The sequence below is a fragment of the Oncorhynchus keta genome, chromosome 24 (assembly GCF_023373465.1).
Source record: "Oncorhynchus keta strain PuntledgeMale-10-30-2019 chromosome 24, Oket_V2, whole genome shotgun sequence".
NCBI lineage: Eukaryota > Metazoa > Chordata > Actinopteri > Salmoniformes > Salmonidae > Oncorhynchus > Oncorhynchus keta.
The window spans coordinates 29,296,446-29,321,594 of NC_068444.1; the positions used below are offsets into that span (position 1 = coordinate 29,296,446).

At 43.0% G+C, this 25,149-nt stretch overlaps 4 protein-coding genes and 1 long non-coding RNA gene across 7 annotated transcripts; 2 read left to right on the forward strand and 3 right to left on the reverse strand.

Moving 5' to 3' along the window:
• Positions 1-552: 552 nt before the first annotated feature.
• Positions 553-7,173, forward strand: mlst8 (MTOR associated protein, LST8 homolog (S. cerevisiae)). Its single transcript, XM_035801349.2, has 9 exons — positions 553-712; positions 1,198-1,354; positions 1,640-1,691; positions 1,780-1,942; positions 2,039-2,114; positions 4,737-4,889; positions 5,804-5,928; positions 6,045-6,208; positions 6,634-7,173. The coding sequence occupies exons 2-9, from the start codon at positions 1,220-1,222 to the stop codon at positions 6,750-6,752; spliced, it is 987 nt and encodes a 328-aa protein (XP_035657242.1). The 5' UTR covers positions 553-712; positions 1,198-1,219; the 3' UTR covers positions 6,753-7,173.
• Positions 7,174-7,343: 170 nt separating this feature from the next.
• On the reverse strand, positions 7,344-12,023 carry bricd5 (BRICHOS domain containing 5). 2 transcript variants are annotated; one of them, XM_035801352.2, is made up of 6 exons: positions 11,728-12,023; positions 11,006-11,137; positions 10,655-10,795; positions 10,370-10,477; positions 8,569-8,713; positions 7,344-7,827 (listed from the first exon to the last, which is right to left on the reverse strand). In XM_035801352.2, exons 1-6 carry the CDS (start codon positions 11,782-11,784, stop codon positions 7,733-7,735), a joined length of 678 nt encoding a protein of 225 aa, XP_035657245.1. In that variant the 5' UTR covers positions 11,785-12,023; the 3' UTR covers positions 7,344-7,732. The 2 variants fall into 2 exon arrangements, with proteins under 2 accessions (XP_035657245.1, XP_035657244.1); XM_035801351.2 differs by lacking the exon at positions 11,728-12,023 and having other exon boundaries at positions 11,006-11,381.
• Positions 12,024-12,212: 189 nt separating this feature from the next.
• Positions 12,213-15,167, reverse strand: pgp (phosphoglycolate phosphatase). The gene is made up of 2 exons (XM_035801350.2): positions 14,002-15,167; positions 12,213-13,692 (listed from the first exon to the last, which is right to left on the reverse strand). The coding sequence occupies exons 1-2, from the start codon at positions 14,594-14,596 to the stop codon at positions 13,367-13,369; spliced, it is 921 nt and encodes a 306-aa protein (XP_035657243.1). The 5' UTR covers positions 14,597-15,167; the 3' UTR covers positions 12,213-13,366.
• Positions 15,167-16,702, forward strand: LOC118402957 (uncharacterized). The gene is made up of 5 exons (XR_004829582.2): positions 15,167-15,569; positions 15,761-16,088; positions 16,181-16,218; positions 16,334-16,412; positions 16,512-16,702. It is a non-coding gene; the product is annotated as an uncharacterized LOC118402957 (long non-coding RNA).
• Positions 16,703-17,011: 309 nt separating this feature from the next.
• Positions 17,012-24,550, reverse strand: zdhhc4 (zinc finger DHHC-type palmitoyltransferase 4). 2 transcript variants are annotated; one of them, XM_052478064.1, is made up of 8 exons: positions 24,295-24,550; positions 23,820-23,953; positions 23,625-23,698; positions 19,021-19,199; positions 18,673-18,798; positions 18,211-18,455; positions 17,712-17,810; positions 17,314-17,458 (listed from the first exon to the last, which is right to left on the reverse strand). In XM_052478064.1, the coding sequence occupies exons 2-7, from the start codon at positions 23,940-23,942 to the stop codon at positions 17,721-17,723; spliced, it is 837 nt and encodes a 278-aa protein (XP_052334024.1). In that variant the 5' UTR covers positions 23,943-23,953; positions 24,295-24,550; the 3' UTR covers positions 17,314-17,458; positions 17,712-17,720. The 2 variants fall into 2 exon arrangements, with proteins under 2 accessions (XP_035657241.1, XP_052334024.1); XM_035801348.2 differs by lacking the exon at positions 17,712-17,810 and having other exon boundaries at positions 17,012-17,458; positions 24,295-24,546.
• Positions 24,551-25,149: the final 599 nt, after the last annotated feature.

Below are 25,149 nucleotides of genomic sequence, written 5' to 3' on the forward strand. Positions count from 1 at the left end.
AAAAAGCTGAGGGATGGGCCTGGAGAAATGTAACCACTCTCAGATTAATTGACAAGGATGCAAGTACATCCATCATATCAACATGATTGTTTTAACCATGTTATGTTTACATTTACAGAGAAAAACAAGCTTATATTTTGGGTTCTTATGGAGTGTGAATCTTCAAGAATCAATGTATGTATGTATATACAGTGGGGTAGGGGGGAAAGTATTCAGTCAGCCACCACTGTGCGGTGTTCTCTCATTTGTGTCTGGAAGCAGCTAGCCAACTAGCCACCATCAGCCAGTTAGCTGGGTGCTTGACTGCCCTTGTGAGGTCAGAACGCTCGGATCAACCCTACTCCTCCGTCAGAGCGTCCAATGTGGCTCTGAATTTACAAACGCGGACTCTGGCACTCCAGATTGAATTTACGAACGCACCCTTTGTCTATATTATATTGTTACTTAAAAATGTAAATAAACAAAGATATCGAGCTACCTAGCTATCAGACACATTTTCGTATATGAAGCCAGTAGGCGGTGGTAATAAGCTAGTAAGGAGAAGCTAACCGGAACCAATATAATTTGATCCCGGAACCTAGCGTAAAGTACTTATTGTAGTGAGGGAACTATTAGTCAGACGCCCTACAGTATTTCCGGGGAAAAAAACATAAGCAAGGCTATTTACAGCTTTCACATCACTTTTGTCATTAAAATATTACATATCTTGGAGGTAAGATAATATTTTTCATAGCTAGTGCCATTTGCACATGATTTGTTTAGATGTCAACCATGTCACCAAATGGTTTAACAAACTAAATAGACAAGGCGACTAGCTAGCATAGCTAGATAACTTTGCTCTAGTCCATGGCGCGATGACAATACGAGTTGCCCTTGCTCTCTGTGGCACCTTAAATTGATTATTTCATAGAGTTTTGAATATTTTTTAAATGACTGACTTGAATATATTATAGAAACTCACCAAAGTAAAAATGTTACTACTGTGCTTGAGAAACACTAAATGTAGCTCTGGTTAACACCATATCATGCGCATAGACCAGAGCTACTAAAGGATAGCTCGGCTTACGTCTGGCAAGTTGTTGGCGTGCTGTCAGAAAAACTTGATAGCTAAGTAACAGTGACAAAGTTATTGTTCACTGGCATTATTGCTCTTCAATGCCTCTAATATTTGACACTGTTTTACGGCTCGTTTTGCAGTGACAACATACAGCACTCGAACATGAACGTGAACCAGGGTCAGGGGACAGTGGGGAGTGACCCGGTGATTCTGGCCACCGCTGGATATGACCACACAGTGCGGTTCTGGCAGGCCCACAGCGGCATATGCACCAGGACAGTCCAGCACCAGGACTCTGTATCCTTACCTTCACCTGCTTCACACATCTTTCAAGAGAGACATTGCTTGCTGGTTTTGCCTTTATTTCATTTCAAGATCCCATGTCATTGTTGATTGTAACAACTTAGAAAGGCCTCCAACTCCTTGATTAGAGATCTTTTTTAAATAAACAACATCCCCTAGTGAGCACAATATGTTGATAACATATTTGCAAACAAAAATAGTATTTTGATCCTAAGGCTGTTATTGCACAATCATTATAGCTTGGCTGCCTTGAATTATTTTCTTAACCAATACTTTCAGCAAGTGAACTCCCTCGAAGTTACTCCCGACAGAAGTATGATTGCTGCTGCAGGTTTGTGCAGAAATAAGATATTTACACCCATACTCATCATAATCATTAACATGGTACTTGACTGTGTATCTTTTCTTCTATTCCAAAGGTTATCAACACATTCGTATGTATGATCTAAATTCCAACAACCCAAACCCGGTCATAAACTATGATGGTGTCAGTAAGAACATTACGTCAGTGGGTTTCCATGAGGACGGCCGCTGGATGTACACAGGAGGAGAGGACTGCATGGCTCGCATCTGGGACCTGAGGTACTCTTGATAATATGGCGACTGTCGCTTCCTGCTGTGGTTCTGCTTGCCTGCTATGGAATTCTCACCAAGCTACATATATCGCTCTGGTCCTAGGTCAAGGAACCTGCAATGTCAGAGGATCTTTCAGGTCAATGCTCCCATCAACTGTGTATGCCTTCATCCCAACCAGGTAAGTCAGTGTCTCAAAAGCGATGAATGGAATATGCCACCACTAGAGGGAGCACTGTGACTGATACAGAACTGTCTTGAGTTGTACCAAAGACGATACAGTATGAAGGTAGGCTAAAACTGCTTCTCCAAAATAAATCCATGATCACACGTGTAGGCTAGGCTCATGCGTAGAAACACGTCATTGGGTCTAACTGTCGTCTCGCGCCGAACTGCGCATGTGGAGGCCGTCAAATCAAAGGCACTCCTTCGATATAAAAGTTGTTTTGACGAAAATGAAAATCTGTTTGTCACTTTCATGAGGTTGGCGTAGTAACCTGTTCAATTACTTAAGACAGTGGCTAAAATCTAGGTTGCCCCTTTAGATTTTGAGAAGATGAACAACATTGACTTCTCAAACCCCAGCCTGGTTTGTTTCGCAAGTGTTCCCGGAAGTCTTGCAATGTTGCGCCTCTGAGTTCAGAAATTCTGTGGTTGTACTGTAACTGTTGATAAACACCTAGGTTAATCCTTGCCTTCTTTAAAGCAGCAATCAGCAGTTGAAACAAAAACAAAGCGTACTCAAATCAAACGTTATTGGTCACATGGTGATATTATTGCGGGTGTAGCGAAATGCTTGTGTTCTTAGCTCTAACAGTGCTGTAGTATATAACAATACACACATCTAAAATAATGGAATTAAGAAACATAAATATTAGGCCTCCCGGGTGATGCAGTGGTCTAGGGTGGCGGGCCGGGCGCAATGCACGCTGACCAGGTCGCTAGATGCACAGTGTTTCCTCTGACACATTGGTGCAGCTGGCTTCCGGGTTGGATGCGCGCTATGTTAAGAAGCAGTGCGGCTTGGTTGGGTTTTCGGAGGACGGATGGCTCTCGTCCTTCGTCTCTCCCGAGCCCGTACGGGAGATGTAGCGATGAGACAAGATAGTAACTACTAACAAATGGATACCACGAAAAAGGTGGTAAAATTCAAAAACATACATAAATATTAGGACTAGCAATGCCTGAGTGGCATTGACTATAATACAGTAGAATACAGCAGTATGTAAACACTATTAAAGTGACTATTGTTCCATTATTAAAGTGGCCAGTGATTCCAAGTCTATGTATATAGGACAGCAGCCGCTAAGGTGCAGGGTTGAGTAAAGTCTCATGGCCTTGAGATAGAAGCTGTTTTTCAGTCTCTCGGTGCCAGCTTTGATGTACCTGCAATAACCTCACCTTCTGGATGATAGCGGGGTGAACAGGCTGTGCCTCGGGTGGTTGATGTACTTGATGTTCTCTTTGGCCTTCCTGTGACATTGGGTGCTGTAGGTGTCCTGGAGGGCAGACAGTGCCCCCGATGTTGCGTTGGGAAGTTTGAGGGTCTTAGGGGCCAATCCGAACTTCTTCAGTCTCCTTAGTTTGAAGAGGCGCTATTATGCCTTGTACCCCACACTGTCTGTGTGGACCATTTCAGTTTGTCAGTGATGTGTACGCTGAGGGACTTGAAGCTTTTCACCTTCTCCTCTGCGGTCCCATCGATGTAGATGAGTGTGCTCCTTCTGCTGTATCCTGAAGTCCACAATCAGCTCCTTCGTTTTGTTCATGTTGATATTTTTTTCCTGGCACCACTCCGCCAGGGCCCTCACCTCCTCCCTGTAGGCTGTCTTGTCATTGTCTGTAATCAGGTCTACTACTGTTGTGTCATCTGAACTTGATGTTGGAGTGTGTGGTCATGCGGTCATGGGTGAACAGAGAGTACAGGAGGGGGCTGAGCATGCACCCTTGTGGGGTCCCTGTGTTGAGGATCTGCGAAGTGCAGGTGTTGTTTACTACCTTCACCACCTGGGGGTGGCCCATCAGGAAGTCCAGGATCCAGTTGCACAGTTCAGACGTAGGGCCTCGAGCTTAATGATGAGCTTGGAGGGTACTATGGTGTTGAAGACTGAGCTATAGTCAATGAACAGGATTCTTATATATGTATTCCTTTTATCCAGATGGGATAGGGCAGTGCGATGGCGATTGCATCGTCTGTGGATCTATGGGGGCGGTAAGCAAATTGAAGTGGGTCTAGGATGTCAGGTAAGGTAGAGGTGATATGATCCTTAACTAGCCTCTCAAAGCACTTCATGATGACAGTAGTGAGTGCTATGAGGCAATAGTCATTTAGTTCAGTTTCCTTTGCTTTCCTGAATACAGGAACAATGGTGGACATCTTGAAGCAAATGGGAACAGCAGACTGGGATAGGGAGAGATTGAATATGTCCGTAAATAATCCAGCCAGCTGGTCCCTGCCACTGTTTTGGTAAATAGCGGAGGGATTGGGCTGGAGAAATGTAACCACTCTCAAATTCATGGACAGAGCTATGAATGCAAAGACTGACTATCCATGATAACAAACTTATAGTTTTAGCCATGTTCTGATGGTCTACAGTGTTTCTTTACATTTACTGTGTTTACAGACATAGTAAAATGATCTTATTTTGGGTTTTGATGGGGTATGGAAGTTGAACTTAGCTCATGGGTACATATAATTAATTTAGAAGTCCAAAAATGTATGTAGCAACTGCATATTGACCCTTTTTTTAAATTCTGCTTATTGTATCTAATTGATTCTCAATCAGGCTTGTGTATTTTCCAGGCTGAATTGATCGTGGGGGACCAGAGCGGTGTGATCCATATCTGGGATCTGAAGACCGATCACAACGAGCAGCTTATTCCTGAACCAGAAGTGTCCATCAACTCAGTCCACATTGACCCAGACGCCAGCTACATGGCAGCAGTCAATAGCTCGGTCAGTATGCTGAAAAATATAATTTTGTTATACTGGACACTCTAGTACAGGGATGGGCAACTTTGATGGGGTTGAGGCCAGAAAACATCTGAACTCGTCATGAGGTGCCACAGTTTCTCACGGGTCTGTGCAACTATAGTGCCAGTCAAAAGTTTGGACACACCTACTCATTCAAGGGTTTTTCTTTATCTTTACTATTTTCTACATTGTAGAATAATAGTGAAGAAATCAGAACTATGAAATAACACATGGAATCATGTAGTAACCAATTGTTTTTTAAACAAATCAAAGTATATTATATCTGAGTGAGACTCCATAACCAAATCAACGTGGGGCCCCCAGCCGGTAATATTTCTGTTCAAAATGTTGTATCAAGACTGCCCAAATGTGCCTAATTGGTTTATTAATACATGTTCAAGTTCATAACTATGCACACTCAAACAATAGCTTGGTATTCTTTCACTGTAATAGCTACTGTAAATTGGACAGTGCAGTTAGATTAAAACAAATTTTAGCTTTCTGCCCATATCAGATGTGTCTATGTTCTTGTTACTTACAACCTCATGCTAATCACATTAGCGCACATTAGCTCAACCATCCCGCAGGGGGGACACAGATCCTGTAGAGGTTTTAATCAGCTTCTTGATATGCCACACCTGTCAGGTGGATGGATTATCTTGGCAAACGAGAAATGGTCACTAACAGGGATGTAAACAAATTTGTGCACAAAATTTGAGAGAAAAGCTTTTTGTGCGCATGGAACATTTCTGGAATGGTTTTTTATTTCAGCGCATGAAACATGGGACCAGCACTTTACATGTTACGTTTTATATTTTTGTTAAGAATAATTTACCAATTAAAAAAAAAAAGTGCTAATTTGAGTTTAAATTGTGATCACTGTCCATCTCTCACAGGGAAACTGTTACGTGTGGAACCTGGCAGGAGGGATGGGTGACGAGGTGACACAGCTCATCCCCAAAACCAAGATCCCTGCTCATAAGCGCTACTCCCTCCGCTGCAAATTTAGTCCTGATTCCACGTGAGTACATCACACACATTTTTTTAAGGAATGTGTGCATAATCCAACATTAACTATTTAGAAGTAGGAGGCTTTGATTGCATGTCTTGTATAGTTACTGTATCTTTTCTCCACAGTCTGCTGGCGACCTGCTCGGCGGACCAGACGTGTAAGATCTGGAGAACATCTAACTTCTCTCTGATGACGGAGCTGAGCATCAAGAGTAATAACCCTGGAGAGACGTCCCGAGGTTGGATGTGGGACTGTGCCTTCTCTGGAGACTCACAGTACATTGTAACAGGTCAGTGTTATATTTCTTCCCAGTGTGTTTTATTATGCACGATAACAACTAAATGATTAATGTGTATTTACACTTTATCTAGCTCTGTTCCTGTAGGTTTCCACTCCAACCCTAATCTAGCGCACCCGATTCTAACAATTAGCTGGTTGATAAGCTGATCGGTTTAGTTACAACTGGGGTTTGAGCATCAACTTACAGCAGGGTAGCTCTCCAGGAACAGGGTTGGAGAGCCCTGATCTAGGGTAAGGGATAGTTTTTGCTGTTGGAAAGTGACTGACTTCCATCCTTTCTAGAGTGGCTAGATTGTGATGATTAATCCTGAGCCGCGACTGCATGGAGCCTCACTCATTAGTTAACTCACTTTTGGGCAGTTCTGACTTGTGCTCCAACGGATCAATCAGTAAATGTGATGAATTTCCTTCCAGCCTCCTCTGACAACCTGGCACGGCTGTGGTGTGTGGAGACTGGTGAGATCAAGAGGGAGTACAGCGGCCATCAGAAAGCTGTGGTGTGTCTGGCCTTTAACGACAGCGTGCTGGGCTGAGGAGACAGCAGTGGACTCCAGTGGATGAGAAGGAGCTACACTACAGCGAAGCTCTGTGACTGTATATATATATCTATATCCACACACCCGTCTGTCTGCTTCCACAAAAGCTTTTGATTTATCAGGATAAGAGGGGGGAGAGGCTGTTTTTATATTTCTCATAAGGACCACATTTCGACAGATTGGGGATACAAGGAGGTCTATGGGCTTGCTTGGGCGAGGAGTTCACTTACCATGAAAAACTCTGGGCCATAGCTAGATTCATGTATTTGGGTTCAATAGCTTAATCAAAGGTGAAAAGCCTCAAATGTGAGGTCTTTGAAAAACTGATGGATATCTGTAATGTGGACTGAGTCCCAATGTGTGACTGTACAGGATATGATGAATTCCAGTAAAGACTAACTGGTATGTATAACATTTACATTTGTCTTTTGTCTTGATTCTCTGTTTAATACATCATAACAGGAACTACCACAAAGGCTTTGTTTTTTTAGTCTGAAGTGTTGGAAAGATTCTATTTCCCTTCTCTATAGTAAGAGACAATCCGTATTTTACACAACTGTTCTTTATTGGAGGGATCAAGTCATTTTAACACAATCCAATAAACAGGAATGGTTACACACACAATGACTCATCTGCTGTGGGTTGCAGTACAGGAAATAACAAGCACAAAAAAAACTGACTCTTATACTCTCCAAAACTGCCACAAGGGAAGGTATTAAACATGAAGGGAGGGTGACGAGGGGAGTCTGCAGATAAACTTGACAGCTTGTTTCCGTCCCTCGGAATGGAAAGGACTGGGGCGAAAGCTTAGAAGGGACTAAGGTAGCTGCAGTATTGAGTCAAAGCTGGCTGCTGTTCCCCGGTTGTATTCAAATAGGGTTTTTTTTGCAGCCGGCGACTTAGCAGGGATGAGAAGGATTACTTTGTTTCCCTGATCAGCGTTGGTATGTGCTGCCTGAGAGTGGGATGATGGCAGGTCACTCCGGCAGGTAGTAGAAGCAGACAGACACACAGATGTTACTAGGGAAGCAGATGTCAATACAGAAGTAGACCAGACGCTGTTTACCTGGACCTTCAGAGAGAGAGAGGGTTTGTTACTAAACAGGCAGTTTGGTAGCGAAGACCAACAAAACCCAAGTGGCGTAAAGTAAAAATAGCAGTGAGTTCAGCCTAAAGGTTGTGCTTCTTATTTACTTCTGGCACACTGCAAATGTCACACAGCACTTCAATTTAGCATTATGCTAACTAACTGTAGCAGGAAGATCACCAGTGCAATATCTAACCCGTACTATAGCAGAGAGCACTGATGGCTACTCTGAATCCCCAGGTGAGTAAAACTGGAAATACGGTTCCATTAACAGATGGTAGTTGGCTTGCATACTTTGGGGTTTTGCAGTGATGAAAAAAAGTACTCAATTGTCATACTTGAGTAAAAGTAAAGATTACTTACTAGAAAATGTCAAGTAAAAGTCACCCAGTAAAATACTACTTGAGTAACAGTCTAAGTTTACTGCTGCGACACTGCAAAGGTCACACAGCACAGTAGTTTAGGATTATGTTTCTCACTCTGCCCTATTCTGGAAAGAGCTGCCAACACACAAAGACACAGGGAGCAAGCTCTCCCTCAGTCTGAAGAACTTGTTTTACAAAAGAGCCCCTGGTCTTTCCTTTGTATGAAATATGACTATTGATTTATCCCAGAATTTAATATAAAATTGGTCCCACTTTAAAATAAAACAGTCCACAGTTACAAATGTACATCATTGTGTGAATGTGTATTTAGCATGTAGCTATAAATGTGAAGGGTACTCACCGTCTTGTCTCCTGGTCCAGTGGATGGAGCTGTGTCGACACAGGGCCTGTAGAGGCTCCTCCAGGGTGGACACATCAACCTGACTGCCCCCCATCACCCCCAGGAACTCTGTCTGTCTCTGGGTCTCATTCCCCAACAACACCTCCTGGCAGAAGAGGAACACATTTGTCTCGGGATTATGAATAATGAGAGCAAGCTAAAGGGACAGCAAAATAATTATGATTGCACTGCTTGTGAGGTCACCTCAGTGGTTTTTCTAACAACAAATACAAGTTGTGTCAATTAAGATTATATATAAGGATAGAACAGTGTGCTTTGGCAGACCTGAAACTCAAGCTGCCATTATAGAGCAGTGTCTCTATTAGATCACTTCAGTGGCCTATGCCAGGTTATACACTCAACCCTGCATCATTCTCAGCTGAACTCTGGTCTCTCATTTGGCACAATGGCCATTTAGTAATTGCACCACTTACACTGGTGATGAGTCCGATAGGGACCACTTAAAGTGCCGTTATGCCTGAGCGAGCCTTCTAACAGTCCGATTCCCTCCACTCTAAAGAGCATTATGCTGCAGAACAGATATTTTGCTCTCAGAAAGGCCCAGCCTTTTCTATGTGGATGAAGTCTATCCATTAAATCAGACACTTAATGACCAAAATCAGTGGGTGGTTCTCGTGCTGAAGTATAGTTCTACGAGATACTTAATACCGTGAGAGTCAGAACTCAAATACAAACGACTATATTTCTATCAGATAGCATGAGAAAAGGATAAAACACTTGGAATTTTGGCATACGTGGCATATTTCTCTTTTGAGTTTATATGCAACTTAAGTCTGTACAACCACTTAATGATTGAATGAGTCCAGCTGCACAATGGCCCATAACTGTGGGGTAATGAACCGGTAATTAACTAATGACATGAGTAATCATACACCAGCTCTTGTGAATAAATGAATTATCCTAGGCCCTGATAACCATGATTCAATCTGATATGAGCAAGTAATCGACTCATAAAGTAAAACGTTAATGGGCCTCAAAATAAAATAACTAACAAATACCCAGCAAGGACACTGGTAGATATCGACATGGCCCTATAGATACACAGTACCACAGCAGAAAAGCAACCCATCCATTCTGCAATGACCATTGACATTGACCAAACATAGCAAAAAAATCACACCTCATTAAAGATGTCCACTGTAGGACTGGCCCTTCCCTCGCTAACCAACCATAGTCTCGCCACTTTCTCCAGCCCAGTGAAGCCTTAACAAACCCAGTAGTCCCCAGACAGAGTGGCCATTGTGCAGATCTGAGCCTCACTGCTGTCCCAACCTGTAAGGGGATCCAGGGAAGAGAGAGGTCTAGGAGGATCAGATGCCCTGAGGAATTCAGTCCTGGAGAGACACTACACTATAAACATTTAAGGCCTTGTTCGGCCTATTACCTCCCACTCGTTCTCTGGACAGGGAGAGGAGAGGGATGCTAAAATCAACACTTCTAACTCCAATAGGGTCTGGCTGGCCATGGAGTGAGACAGAGATGGCACTAAGCTATGAGTCACTTACAATTATCCACCCCCACTGCCAACTCACACATTAGCAACAGTGTAAGGTAACAGGGCACCTTCAACTGAGAGCCGGCTGACACAGTAGGGTGTTTCTGCGTACTCTTTAGTTGTTGCCATGCCAATAAGTCCCTATGTGACATATTTCCTTTGCATGGTAACAGGCTCATATAAAGTGAAATCCAAAATAGTATATTTCATACACTGTTATATGTTGGAAAGGTAAAACATCTTTACCGTTTGCATTGACTGCTGGAGAAGGGACTGCATGTTTTCATAGTCAGATTTCTCCATCTTACTCAGGTAGCAATTCTCCTGGTTCATAGGTTTGTAACATATCAAACCCTGCACAAACAAACATAACACAATATCAGTTCAGCACCCATTGAAGCTCAGTTCTAGCATGGGAATCTGTTTCTAGACAACCAGCCTTTTACAATGCAACAATGTGGAACAAGGAAACAGAAAGGTGCACTGCAGCTTGCCTCAGTTCAATACACTTTGAACAGGTCTGCTTCTTACATGTTTGACGTCAAAGAGCACGGTGGATGTGTGGTTGGCCGGTGAGGTCACAGTATAGGTCACCAGGTCGTTGTGCTTGTCCACCAATGCTGATTGTTTGATCAGGGTTCCAGTCAGATCCGGAACTGTGATTCTGACAACCTGTAAGGACCACAGTAGAGGGATAGGTTTACTCAATGTAAACTCATCATCAACATTGTGATTGTACAAGTGTGAGCGAATATTTTGTACATCAACCACAGTCATGTGTGCATCTATGTTAGATTGGGCTACAACACCTCACAGTTTTAATGCCAAATACAAAGCAACGTGTTCCCGACAGGTGAATCAGGTGAGAGTTGTGTCTCCCACCTGTGCGTCGGGCTGTCTGACCCATAGATGCCCCCTGACACCGAGGGCGATGATGACCAGGAGGAGAGTGGCACTGAGGGTCACCCAGAATGCCTTGTGTGGGAACTGGCAGGACACTGTTGGACCCTCATCCTGAGGAGACATACACAACAACAGCTTATCACAATCTACATAGCCACTTGTCTGGGTGAGTGTCTGACTGTTTCTGGATTCAACAAGTTTGTTAAAACTGAAATAGAATGGACTATGACAGTGATCAACGGGATTCAGCCGGGGGAGTATTTTATTCTTGAGCAAATAGTCAGGGGGTCGGAACATAATGACAAGTAATTTGTAGACTTCAAATTGACTGCAAGCCCAAACAGATATATTTAACTAAAACATAATAATTTCAAACCTTGCTTACATTTGTATACAATCATGTCTCTCTCTATATGCTTGGGAATACTTGGGAAAAGATTTCCAAAATTTCAATCACTTGGAGCTGATTTCCTGGTATTTTTTGCTCAGAAAACTTGGGGTGCCAAATAAAGCCGCCAGTTGGGGACCCTGCTCTGTGAGTGTTGCACAAATAACATTACCACAACTTAGTCTTTCTATCTGTATGAAAATAACTTTTCCAATAGCAACAAAATCATTGAGGCTAATAAAAAAAAATCAGACTTTTGCCACAGATCATTTAAGCCACCACTGAGCAAGGTACAGATGAGTCCCACTCCTACCATGCGTTGTGAATCCTCCAACCCGGTGGTTTCTGAACGTTTCCAACACCTCACCATCCTGTGTCCGGTGACTTCTCTTCTCTCACTCCGACTTCACCCTTCTTCTCTCACCTATCTACATCGAGCTGCGGTCATGACCAGCACCGAGTGAGACGCTCTGCGATACACCTGGCCAACTTCTCTCTCTCGCTCTCTGTAGACCTGTCTCCCCCTCTCCTCGCCTACCTCCCCCTCACACAGACACACACGTGACAGTCCAAACCTTTGGCCGGCTACCCTCACCTTAGACAATGGACAAAGGGGTGAGACAAACTCACCTCTGTGGACAGGCTCGGTCATCGGCCATGGCAGGGTGATATGAGGAATGGACTGAAGGACCGTCCAGTCGATGAAAGGCCAAGGTGACTTTAAGAGCTTCTGTGTTAATAACACCAGGGTCCAGCACAGCCCGCTGTGTTGAAGTTGACACAATCCACAGGGAAGCCTTTAATTTTGGAAAAGGTATGTTTATTTTTTATCAGTGTTTGATTGACTTGAGTCAAGGTGAATACTGTTGTCATGGACAGAGGATGATACAGTAGTTTGATTATTGTATTGGCAGTACAGACAATCTAACGTATTATAGACAGTTACTAAAAAAACTGACATTATGTTACATTAAAACACACTTAACAAGATCATTGATTATTGCGCAAACCCCTAACCTTCTAAATGAATGGGAACAAAAGGTAGTTATATTTTTACATGTAGAATACATCAGGATACAATAAGAGTATAACCCAGTTTATGTATACTTCCTCACGTGAATGGGTACTGTAAATGGCAATAGACACAGCATTGGTACAGTGAATGAGAGTGGACAACATAAGATATATAATTCCTGATGAATTGTCAGTGCACTCCAGTTTACTGTATTTCTGCATAGCTCCCTGCTTTAGATAAATATTGAGTGACGTGATTTTAAATGTATGCACACAGATGAGGGAAACACCCAAAAGAAGTGTGTACACATTTCCTCCGACTGTGTTTGAGATCATTGCTACAGAGGGATATTGAGCAAAGAACACAGGCCATTCATAGCACTTCTTCCTTTTCACCCAAACACACAGCACATACTTCACTACCATTTCCTGAACAATTCTTGAAAAAATAATGTGAAATCCATTTATCAACACCGGAAATCAGGAGTGGCTAACCCTCGTCCTGGAGAGCTACTGGGTGTGCTGGGCAGGCTTTTGTTCCAGCCCTACTATTCCTTTCCTTTTTTGCTGCTGAATCTATGTGGTGCATTAGAGCAGGGCTGGAACAAAGGCTTGCACACCCAGTAGCTCTCCATGAGGAGTCGGCTACACCGGCTGTATATCTTGAATATACATATTCAGCCATAGCATACTGTAGTTAAAATAACTTTAATATAGGTTTGTTTTGTTGCAGTCTTAGTATAATCGAAGCAGTTGATTAACTCTCTGTACCTTCCTGAATTTTCACATCCGTAATCCGGAAACAAGCCTGGGTTTTCAGACGCACACAGTCCTTAACGGTCCTTTATAATTAGTCAATATTAATCTAATTATCATCTATCAAGGCTAAAGTCTCATTGAGATAAAAAAACAATTTTTCTTTTCCACACCCTGACTGGTTATCCTTGTAGAGCAGGCAGGAGTTCTGCAATACTCTCTACGTAGTAGTCAGGCACCATCCCAAGGCGTTTTGGACAGCCACTCTCCTGATGGGCCTCAGCGTCGGCCACAGTGGACACCCCGGTCAGGGTCAGCAGGGTCTTCAGGCCACAGTTGGACCCCAGCAGGATGTCCGTGTCCAACCGGTCCCCCACCATGAGGCAGCGGGTGCGGTCCAGGCCGAACTGGCTGGCCACACAGTCGTACATGAAGTGGTTGGGCTTTCCCACAGTCTGGGCCTGGCGCTGGGCTGCGGTCTCCACAGCCTTCAGGATGCAGCCCGTCCCTGGTGGAGACAGAGAGGGGAAGACATTCAGTGTTGTTGACACATGCTTAAACATACAGTAAGAGATGAAAGATCTGACTTGGGGCAGTGGAAAACCCCTCATGTTATCACATCACACTGGCTCGCTATAAGCTACTAAAGATCATTAACAGCACTCATGTAGCCTCCCTGTATGTGAGCACTACGGACTATGCCACAGAGGTCTGGCCCGTTGTGGCACAGATGGTGTGCACTCCATGTGTACGGTAACCACAGTCGTGTTGGTTAATACTTCAGCTGTTGTCTCTGCACAGCCAACATCCTACTTACCTGGGACAGCTTTGCCTCCTTCCAGGGGCAGTCTGGTGTCAGTGTTGGTTCCCACCAGTAGACAGTCAGGGTTGTTGAGGTACTGCAGGGCTCTGTTCAGTTTCATGTAACTGAAGTGCTCATCAAACCCAACAACCACAGCCTTCACCTCAGGGTCCAGGGGCACGTTTGCCCAATCGATCTGGACACCTGATATCGGATCAGGCCCCACACCTGTCTGCTGGATCCCAACCTTTTCTAGTTCCTGCCTCATTGCATTGCTTCCTATGAGATACACTTTGCCCTGTAGTCTGGAGACATGTTTTAGGTACATTGCAGAGCAGTACGCCGTTCCAAACACTTCATCTTCAGTTGCGTTGAATCCCATTAATGCCATTTTGTCTGCATACATCTTTCTAGTTTTAGTGCTGTTGTTGGTGACGAAAAACACTTTCTTTCCATTCTTCTTGAGCAGGTTGATAACGTCAGGGGCGCCAGGGATTGCCTGATCCCCTCGCCAGATGACACCATCACAGTCGAAGAGGACACTGTCCACAGAATCTAACATTTGCTTTATTAAGGGACCGTTCAGCCGGGTGCATTTTGACACAGCCATTGGGAAAACGTGTGCGTACTGTCAGCTACCGGTATCTCTTGTTCCTCGATCAGTCAAGTGTCCAAAAATAACTGGCAAGCTACTGTATGCTACCACTTTCTTGCAGACTAGCTACGACGTTTAGCGAAAAATGTACGAGAACAATCTCCCCGAAGAAATATGACATTCAATTTAAGCACGAGTACTATTTCGTTTGATCTTGCAGTTGAATCATTTGGTGTCTTCAATAACGATTTATTGCGAAGTTTCCTGACCTTATATCATTGCATCAAATCCATACTGTAACACACTTCCGCACCGGTTTAAAGTGACAGGAGCAGTCATGTGCCCTCTTCCGGGTTCCTTGCTAGGTTCAATATATACAGGTTAAGGGTGCGTTCGTAAATGAACTTTGGCTATGTACGATTTCAGAGCACTCTCGTCTGTGTGCAAGAGCGCTGAATAACGGATGCATTTACAAACGTGCAACACGTTACATATGACCATTGTCAGTAAACGTCGGCAAAAAAACCTAATTAAATTGTTACCAGCAGCACAGTTATAGTCACCAAACGATATGGATAACATGAAAACAGCCTAACCAGCTCTGCTAGGGCGAGTAAAATGGTCAGAGTGAGGTGTTCTCTCATTTGTGTCTGGAAGCAGCTAGCCAACGAGCCACCGTCAGCCAGTTAGCTGGGTGCTTGACTGCCCTTGTGAGGTCAGAACGCTCGGATCAACCCTACTCCTCCGTCAGAGCGTCCAATGTGGCTCTGAATTTACGAACGCCAACAGCGCAATTTACGAACACACCACCTAGGTTCCACTTCATACTCCCCCGTCAGCTCTGAGACGCAAAATAGTGTTATTTTATTTTGGAATGTTGAACATTTCAAATTCGCGGATCATTCTTCAGTCAACTGACAGATGATGCAAGACTCACAAACGACCTGGAGGATTTACAAACTGTTACAAAAGTATTTTAATATGTAATGTATGTTTAGCCCAAACAATATTTAGTCCATATGAAGAAATATGTTAATGACATATTGTTTTATATTATGCAGACTCTGGTTAGCTATCTAGTAGCTAACAACTGGCATTAGATAGCATAACAATTATAGTTTAAAAAAAATGATGTAGCTAGCTAGTTATATCTCTGAAAGGCTTGTTACTTTTTTTCAGTTGCCCGTTAAGGTATGCGGGATCAGAAAAAGGAGAAGGGATCATGTCAAATGTCTCAACCTCGGTGATAGCTCAGCCATCACCTCATGATTATATCCAGATTTTTCAAGACATGTTGAGTCAAAGCTGATCTACTCTAACAGCTGACTGCAGTTATTGTATTTTCTGTGCAGTTTTATTTAATAGAGAATACATCTAAATGTTACATGAAAAAATGCCCAAATAGCTGGTGGATTAGATTTTTTTGTTTTGTTGATCAACCTCACGTGCTGCAGAGTAGACTGGATTTATCTGAGTGCTAACCTCTATGCATGGATATGCTGATGAGGTAAATTATGAATGGATGCTTGTATCTGCTTTTTGTTTTTACATGTGCTTTAATAGTTGTGTAATGAACATGGCCCATTTCTCCTTTGTCAGGATATAAGGACGGAATACATGTCAACAACTCCAACAAGGTAAGCGGTCACCCAGCAAATACAAGTGAGAGCAGTGCATCCAAAAATGAACAAGACATGTCATGTTAATTTCTTCCCATGAGAACAGTGCTTAACTGACTCATTATATTTTCAGACTGGACATAGGACCCTAGTTGTATTCTATCTGGTGTCAAACATTAAGCTCTCATGGATGGTAGGGCTTTCTGCTTCAGGTGAGCTATTCAGAATTAAGTTACAAGAAAATAGCAGGGTAGAGGCAGTATTGTTATTGATGTTGCTGTATTTATGATACATAACTACATACTTTCCAGGAGATTAAGCAATAGAAGCTCAGATCCCCAAACAAGAGATGACAATCTGGCTGTAAAGACTTGAAGATAGTTGAGCCCTATAACACATTTGCCAAGTTATTTTGTTGCTTCTGCCTTGTATTTGTCAATAAATCTAGATTACTTTGATTTGGTGTGCAGGTCAATTTGTGCTATGGATGTGCATGAGTTCTGGAGTGAGTGATTAGTATTTAGAATTAATAAAACATCAAGACATATTTCCAAGACGTGTCTAGAGACAGTCTTAGACGTCTTCATTTTAGTCTTAAAACATCAAGATGTCACAAGACATGGTTAGTGATGGCTGGTTATGTTGTGCAAGCACCGAGCAAAGCTCCAAATGCATGTGTGTATACAGCAAGCATTGAATGAAAATGAATTACCTGTAGGCATGATATGCATCCTTGCTTCCTCTAATACACAATTAAACTTGATAGGCATAGACCATCTGCAAATTCATCTCAAGGAACAGACAACAGGGAAAAGGTGTATACAGAAGCTTTATTGCCAGTTAGAAAAATATTTAAGATCCCCCAAAATCCACATACAAACAATATCTTAAAAAAAAAAAAATACAAATGACAAACATTCAGTACTGTAGCTAGTGGGCCTATAAACTGCCTCTGTTGAACTCAATTATCTTTTTTCTGCACAGGGCGGAGGGGGAAAAATATCTCCCCCAGGTTTCTAAGCACCCCTCTACTATAGAACCACCTTTTGGACTGGTCAGAGGCTGGCAGACCACAGAAGTGGTCAGGTGAGGGGTGGCAGTGCTGGCAGACATTCCCTCGTCCCTTGTACCACTCATTGGAGGTCTGGTTGACCAGAGCTAGGTAGGAGTGGAACATGGTGTAGCCTGCCAGGAGCAGGAAGACGAAGACCAGGAAACCCAGCATAAACACAATCCTGGGGAAGGTCAGGAACAGGTGCTGGGGAGAGGCAGAGGAAATATACACTGAGTGTACAAAACATTAACAACTGCTCTTTCCATGAGACTGACCAGGTGAATCCAGGTAAAAGCTATGATCCACTTCAAATCAGTGTAGATGAAGGGTATGAGACAGCTTAAAGAAGGATGTTTAAGCCTTGAGACATGGATTGTGTATGTGTGCAATTCAGAGGGTGAATCAGCTAAACAAAATATTTAAGTGCCTTTGAATGGGGTATGTGTGCTAGGCGCACCGATTTGTGTCAAGAACAGCAACGCTGCTGTGTTTTTCCACACAACAGTTTCCCATGTGTATCAAGAATGGTCCACCACCCAAAGGACATCCAGCCAACCTGTGGGAAGCATTGGAGTCAACATGGGCCACCATCCCTGTGGAACGCTTACTACAAGGTGTCGAAGAGTCCAAGCCCTGCCGAATTGAGGTTATTCTGAGGGGAAAATGGGCTTGAGGGAAGAGTTCTTAATGTTTTGTACACTCAGTCTATATGTGGGAAGTGAATTTACATTCAAATATAATAAAAAAATAAATAGTACATATGTAAACTGAGACAAAGTGTGTGGTGATTTATGTGGCACATTAATGGAACTATATATGAATGTCATGAATTAAATCCTATTTAAATTAATTAAATCAGACTTGCTGGGTTTAAACAGGCAGAAGGAAATACTAACTCCATGTAAACATCAGGCACCGATATCATTGTGTGTGTGTCTGTATGTCCAGTCTTTCACCTGTATGACAAAGAGCATCCCTGCCTGCTGTTGCTGCCCATCATCATCTATGTAACGGGCTTGTAGGATGCCTGACCGCACCACAGCGTGCAGTAACATGTCCACCGTCAGTAGTGCCATGTCTGCTGCCATGGCACACACACTCAGCAGGTAGAGAAGGAAGTACCGGGTGTTCTGAGCGCCAATGCAGTTGTTGACCCAGACACAGTGGTGGTCGAAGCGCTGCACACACCTATTGCAGACTCCTGGACAAAACAAGGGGAACACATTGGCTATTAAATACAGTTTAGAGACAATAATAGTAGCAGTTATACATTATGTAACAATGCATCTTAGGATGTTATACGCTGTTCTGAGAAGTATAGTTTATAGACTGTACTATGCCTATATAGTAGACATTGAGGTACAGTATTAGAGCTAATGCCTGCGACTAAAAGCCAAAGGCCAATCTGTACTACTTACTACAGTGTTTTGAGCGAGCAGGTTTGACCAGCTGACACGTTGGACAGCAGACTCCTGGGTGGAACATCCTCTTGTCATATGGGTATACCTGGAGCTGACCAGCATGTCGCTTCTTTGTAACTGTACCTACAGAGAAAGAGCATACTTAATTATATTCATGGTGGGATTGTATTGCACAATACAATGCGCATCAATAAGAGTTTATAAAAGTACTAGCAGGAGCCTGTTCAGTAGGTGTCATGATATTCCTCAGGAGGAAACTTTACAGAACGTTCACTTCAGATAATGTATTATGTTGTGATTTTCTGTCTACCAAATAGGCCCTACTCTGTGTTATAGTTGACTTACCAGGTTCCCTTCTAATGCAGAGGTAGAAGAAGCAGGATTTGACCACCAGTAGAACATAAGGGACTGATAGGCTGGAGAGAGTGGTGTCCATGTCCCTGCAGTATCCAAACACCTCATAGGTGAACTCTGTGTACACGGCCCCCTCCAGTAGGATATGGAGATAGATAAACATTCTGTTCCTATGAGGAAACAATGACAAACAGTTAATCAGAGGGAGTGTTTTTTAAATCTATTCAATATAACCATTTTCAAAACTAGGGTTGACCCCATTTAGTCGACAGGCTGTTGTTCAACCGATCATTTTTTTAGTCGGGAAGTTGCAAAGAAAACAACTCAATTCTGCCATGTCTCGATTGACACCTGTGGACTAAACCATTGCAGAGATTGCGGGGATGGCACACCAGTAGTACATTTCCCTTTAATTCCCATAATTTCTAATCTACAAATGTTTGTTCAGTTACTGTAATCTTCTGTTAATGTCAATATATTATTATTTTACAATTCTTATTGTCAAATGACAACTTTGTTTGCAGAGCACACAACCTAGGCTACACTTGTGAGAAACAAGTTTAGGTTTGTTTCATTTCATTTACGAGTTATCAAATGTAGGCTTATAAATGTGCCCATTGGGGATCTGATAGCATTTCTGATTATTCTTAACTCACCACCACTAATGAGCTGTAGAGCTTCTAAAAATATATATTTTCAACTCAAAACAGCAAGTTTTTTTTTTTTTTAATTCAAATTTGTTTTACATCCATTGAGGATGACAATAGTTCCTCAATCTTTCCAGCTCTCTCTCTCCCTTGCGATAACCACTTGATGTAAAAGAGAAAGAAAATGTACTTCTCTTATCAGGTGGAAAAGTCATAATAGACCTACCTGAAATGATTATCCCTTGTACAAATAGCCTACAGCTGTGTCTGTCCAGAGCTCACTGGTGTGGGAAACTGAGGGTCCAACATATTTTATACAATGTTGCAAGTTTTTTAGCAGGGCTTAATGGACCAAGTTGATACAATGTTTTAAGTTCCTTGCAGAAAGCCCATGCATAACCAATGTTTATTTTACTAGGTAGGCAAGTTGAGAACAAGTTCTCATTTACAATTGCGACCTGGCCAAGATAAAGCAAAGCAGTTCGACACATACAACGACACAGAGTTAGTTAGTTACACATGGAGTAAAACAAACACACAGTCAATAATACAGTAGAAAAAGAAGTCTATCTACAATGTGAGCAAGTGAGGTAAAGGCCATGGTGGCGAAGTAAATACAATATAGCAAGTAAAACACTGGAATGGTAGATTTGCAGTGGAAGAATGTGCAAAGTAGAAATAGAAATAATGGGTTGCAAAAGAGCTAAATAAATAAATACAGTAGGGAAAGAGGTAGTTGTTTGGGCTAAATTATAGATGGGCTCTGTACAGGTACAGTAATCTGTGAGCTGCTCTGACAGCTGGTGCTTAAAGCTAGTGAGGGAGATAAGTGTTTCCAGTTTCAGAGATCTTTGTAGTTCGTTCCAGTCATTGGCAGCAGAGAACTGGAAGGAGAGGCGGCCAAAGGAAGAATTGGTTTTGGGGGTGACCAGAGAGATACCTGCTGGAGCGCGTGCTACAGGTGGGTGCTGCTATGGTGACCAGTGAGCTGAGATAAGGGGGGACTTTACCTAGCAGGGTCTTGTAGATTACCTGGAGCCAGTGGGTTTGGCGACGAGTATGAAGCGAGGGCCAGCCAACGAGAGCATACAGGTTGCAGTGGTGGGTAGTATATGGGGCTTTGGTGACAAAACGGATGGCACTGTGATAGACTGCATCCAATTTGTTGAGTAGGGTATTGGGAGGCTATTTTGTAAATGACATCGCCGAAGTTGAGGATTGGTAGGATGGTCAATTTTATAAGGGTATGTTTGGCAGCATGAGTGAAGGATGCTTTGTTGCGAAATAGGAAGCAAATTCTTGATTTAACTTTGGATTGGAGATGTTTGTTGCGAGCCTGGAAGGAGAGTTTACAGTCTAACCAGACACCTAGGTATTTGTAGTTGTCCACATATTCTAAGTCCGAGCCGTCCAGAGTAGTGATGTTGGACAGGCGGGCAGGTAGCGATCGGTTGAAGAGCATGCATTTAGTTTTACTTGTATTTAAGAGCAATTGGAGGCCACGGAAGGACAGTTGTATGGAATTAAAGCTCGCCTGGAGGGTTGTTAACACAGTGTCCAAAGAAGGGCCAGAAGTATACAGAATGGTGTTGTCTGCGTAGAGGTGTATCAGAGACTCACCAGCAGCAAGAGCGACATCATTGATGTATACAGAGAAGAGAGTCGGTCCAAGAATTGAACCCTGTGGCACCCCCATAGAGACTGCCGGAGGCCCGGACAACAGACCCTCCGATTTGACACACTGAACTCTATCAGAGAACTAGTTGGTCAACCAGGCGAGGCAATCATTTGAGAAACCAAGGCTGTCGAGTCGAGTCTGCAGATGAGGATGTGGTGATTGACAGAGTCGAAAGCCTTGGCCAGGTCAATGAATATGGCTGCACAGTATTGTTTCTTATCGATGGCGGTTAAGATATCGTTTAGGACCTTGAGCGTGGCTGAGGTGCACCCATGACCAGCACTGAAACCAGATTGCATAGCGGAGAAGGTATGGTGGGATTTGAAATGGTCGGTAATCTGTTTGTTGACTTTGCTTACGAAGACCATAGAAAAGGCAGGGTAGGATAGAGATAAGTCTGTAGCAGTTTGGGTCCAGAGTGTCCCCCCCTTTGAAGAGGGGGATGACCGCAGCTGCTTTCCAATCTTTGGGAATCTCAGATGACACGAATGAGAGGTTGAACAGGCTAGTAATAGTGGTGGCAACAATTTCGGCAGATAATTTTAGAAAGGGTCCAGATTGTCTAGCCCGGCTGATTTGTAGGGGTCCAGATTTTGAAGCTCTTTCAGAACATCAGCTGACTGGATTTGGGAGAAGGAGAAATGGGGAAAGCTTGGGCGAGTTGCTGTGGGGGTGCAGTGCTGTTGACCGGGGTAGGGGTAGCCAGGTGGAAAGCATGGCCAGCCGTAGAAAAATGCTTATTGAAATTCTCAATTATAGTGGATTTATCGGTGGTGAGTGTTTCCTAACTTCAGTGCAGTGGGCCGCTGGGAGGTGCTCTTATTCTCCATGGACTTTACAGTGTCCCAGAACTTTTTGGAGTTTGTGTTGCAGGAAGCAAATTTCTGCTTGAAAAAGCTAGCCTTGTCTTTTCTAACTGCCTGTATATATTGGTTTCTAGCTTCCCTGAAAAGTTGCATATCACGAGGGCTGTTCGATGCTAATGCAGAACACCATAGGATGTTTTTGTGTTGGTTAAGGGCAGTCAGGTCTGGAAAGAACCAAGGGCTATATCTGTTCCTGGTTCTACATTTCTTGAATGGGGCATGCTCATTTAAGATCGTGAGGAAGGCATTTCAAAAAAATAACCAGGCATCATCTACTGACTGGATGAGATCAATATCCTTCCAGGATACCCCGGCCAGGTCTGTGATTTATAAAAAAGATCAGTCGGGATAAGTTCTACCTGAAAGCTGCAATGTTTTAATTTGTTGGCTTTTTTATGTAGGCTATTTTTTACATAGTTGGCAATGTCAAAAGACGTTACTTCTAGATTTGTGTAGCCTCATTTTCAATTAGATATCATTTTTATGAATCACACATGACAATGATTTTGCGATACGAATACATTATTGAAAATCATAACTGGCACGGAGATCAGTAGAAATGGTCAAATAAATTGGCACTCCAAATGTAGAAGGTTGCTGACCCCTGGTGTAGCCCATTTCCAACGATTTTGAGAGGGTAATGGCAAAATCTGCCAAGTCCAGTGTAACAGTACTCTTCTGGCGTTGTGTACAATCAGTCATCGACACGGAACTCCAATATGTAGCTTTATTCTGTTAGGAACGGCACAAAATTGCACATCATGCAATGCACGTCTCACCATCCAACTCTGCACTCACGCACGCTGGTTTGGTGCTTGTTCACTGGGACAGTTACCAAAATAATACAATTACAACATACAATTGAATATCTTTTTAAACCGTCCCCTCGCCCATACCCGGGCGCGAACCAGGGACCTTCTGCACACATCAACAACAGTCACCCACGAAGCATCGTTACCCATCGCTCCACAAAAGCCGCGGCCCTTGCAGAGCAAGGGGAACTACTACTTCAAGGTCTCAGAGCAAGTGACGTAACCGATTGAAACGCTATTTAGCGCGCACCGCTAACTAAGCTAGCCGTTTCACATCCGTTACACCAGCAGTAGTGGGAGGTGGTAGTTCGGGAACATGTTTTTTTCTTCTGGTTAGGTTCTCTCTGGCTCCCTTGAGTCATTTGTGTGTCTTAATTATTTAATCATAGTGTGTTTAAAGCGTCAGACAAGCTCAGTAGACTTCATATAGCCTTGTTGATTTTATTAAAACACATAGGGTGTGTCTATATATGGGAAACTACACGTTTTAAACCAGTCGATTGGTTGAAAGAACAGAATACTGTTTTTATTCGGGACAGCCATAAAAAAACATTTTAAAATTAAAGTTGTGATTTCCAGGTTGTTCACTTACCGTTGATGAAATAGCATGTGCAACGTCCTCTGTGTAAAGCTTTGAAGCCATAGTGGTGTCCAAGGTGTGATTACCTGTCAAACAAAAGAGCATACTTTCATAAATTAACATCTCTATGGTTATGGCTATAATTACAATGGCGCTATAGCACCACTTTGTGTACGTTTCGAGAAGTGCCGATACAGTCGATCTTACCTTTGTCACCGAGTCGAAAAGTAAACCAAAAGGAGTTTGTTGCTGACCAGAATATTTACAAACCAAGGCAATGCAGGTCAGCACAACCCCCACATAGATAGCAAATAGTGTGAGGAAATCCATTTGTTATTAACCTGTCAGAGTAGGAAACACGTCAGGAACATTGTAGGAAACTGCCTACTGTTAGATAACTGGCTGTCAAGCACTGACTAGAAATAACTAACGTTAGCTAGTTAACGTATCATCGTAGTGTAAGTAGATGTAATTATTAGTGTTATTCGATGATAACGAATAACACTAAACCTTTGCTAATGTTAAAAGACGCAGGTGCTCAGGTTGGTTAGCAAAGACAGGTTAACTAGCTAGCTTGCTTCCTTCCTTCCACATTTCACTGCCATAGCTAGCCTAGTTGAACAGTAGCGGAGAGTTAGCTACTTATCTAATCATGACTTAATCGAGTCACCTTGTTACTTACCCTCTTTGTGGGATGTACAATTCATCATTTAAATGTGTGCCTTTAACTAGCGTTGCAGTAAACTTCATTAACTTCCTTGGACCATTCTCTTGCACGGTGTGTGTCTGCACTTCCGTAGCATTCTTCTTCTTCATTGGTCAGATCGGTGGAGTTTAACAGCGGTTGGCGTCCAATATGTCGCATTAGCGCTCCCAACTGGACTATAAATCCATTATACTTTCCGATAGAAAATGGAAAACTTCCGTAGCATGTTGCTAACGTTTCTAACATTTGTTTTTATAGCGCAGCTGTTCTTCTACTACTTTAAATTTGAATTGGCAGATCACAACCGAGAGTTACATATACCGCCACCTATTGTACTGTAGTGTTAGGCCGGTGAAAAGGGAAGAATAATTGCCCTGTCAACTAACCCTACAACTATTAAAACCTCACCACTTTTCCACTACTTGGCCCTATCTGATCCTACACCAGCCCAGCTGCCTGGGAGGACACCAACCTTAATAAACCAACCTTTCTGAAGCACATGTTATTCCTCTCACTCTCTATTAGCCTCTGCCTACTCACAAGGGAGCCTCTTAGGATCCCTCGCCCTGGACCCATCTTCCTCTACTACTCTCTTTACTGCCTCAGCATATGACACTGAGCTGATCCTGGCGACCTCAACCTGTCTTTCTCTCACCAGACACTTCTAATCTCCAACACTATGGGTCCCCTACAGTTAACACACACACATTTTCCCACCGATACTACACATTCTTTTGTCTCAGGCCCTCCTGCACACTTCTCACATCTAGGAATCTCCCTCATACACACTGCTGCAACATGACCATAAGCTTGGCACCTAAAACACCATAT

Coding starts and splice junctions, on each gene's coding strand:
- mlst8 (XM_035801349.2), top strand. CDS start 1,220: ATGAACGTGAACCAGGGTCAGGGGACAGTGGGGAGTGACCCGGTGATT. Junction 1,692..1,779: donor AAGTATGATTGCTGCTGCAG/GTTTGTGCAGAA, acceptor TCTATTCCAAAG/GTTATCAACACATTCGTATG. Junction 5,929..6,044: donor AAATTTAGTCCTGATTCCAC/GTGAGTACATCA, acceptor TTTTCTCCACAG/TCTGCTGGCGACCTGCTCGG.
- bricd5 (XM_035801351.2), bottom strand. CDS start 11,323: ATGTTCCGACCCCCTGACTATTTGCTCAAGAATAAAATACTCCCCCGG. Junction 10,796..11,005: donor TCAGACAGCCCGACGCACAG/GTGGGAGACACA, acceptor TGGTCCTTACAG/GTTGTCAGAATCACAGTTCC. Junction 10,478..10,654: donor TGCTCTTTGACGTCAAACAT/GTAAGAAGCAGA, acceptor TTGTTTGTGCAG/GGTTTGATATGTTACAAACC.
- pgp (XM_035801350.2), bottom strand. CDS start 14,596: ATGGCTGTGTCAAAATGCACCCGGCTGAACGGTCCCTTAATAAAGCAA. Junction 13,693..14,001: donor AGGAGGCAAAGCTGTCCCAG/GTAAGTAGGATG, acceptor TGTCTCCACCAG/GGACGGGCTGCATCCTGAAG.
- zdhhc4 (XM_035801348.2), bottom strand. CDS start 23,942: ATGGATTTCCTCACACTATTTGCTATCTATGTGGGGGTTGTGCTGACC. Junction 19,200..23,624: donor CACATGCTATTTCATCAACG/GTAAGTGAACAA, acceptor GTTTCCTCATAG/GAACAGAATGTTTATCTATC. Junction 17,459..18,210: donor GGATGCTCTTTGTCATACAG/GTGAAAGACTGG, acceptor GCCTCTCCCCAG/CACCTGTTCCTGACCTTCCC.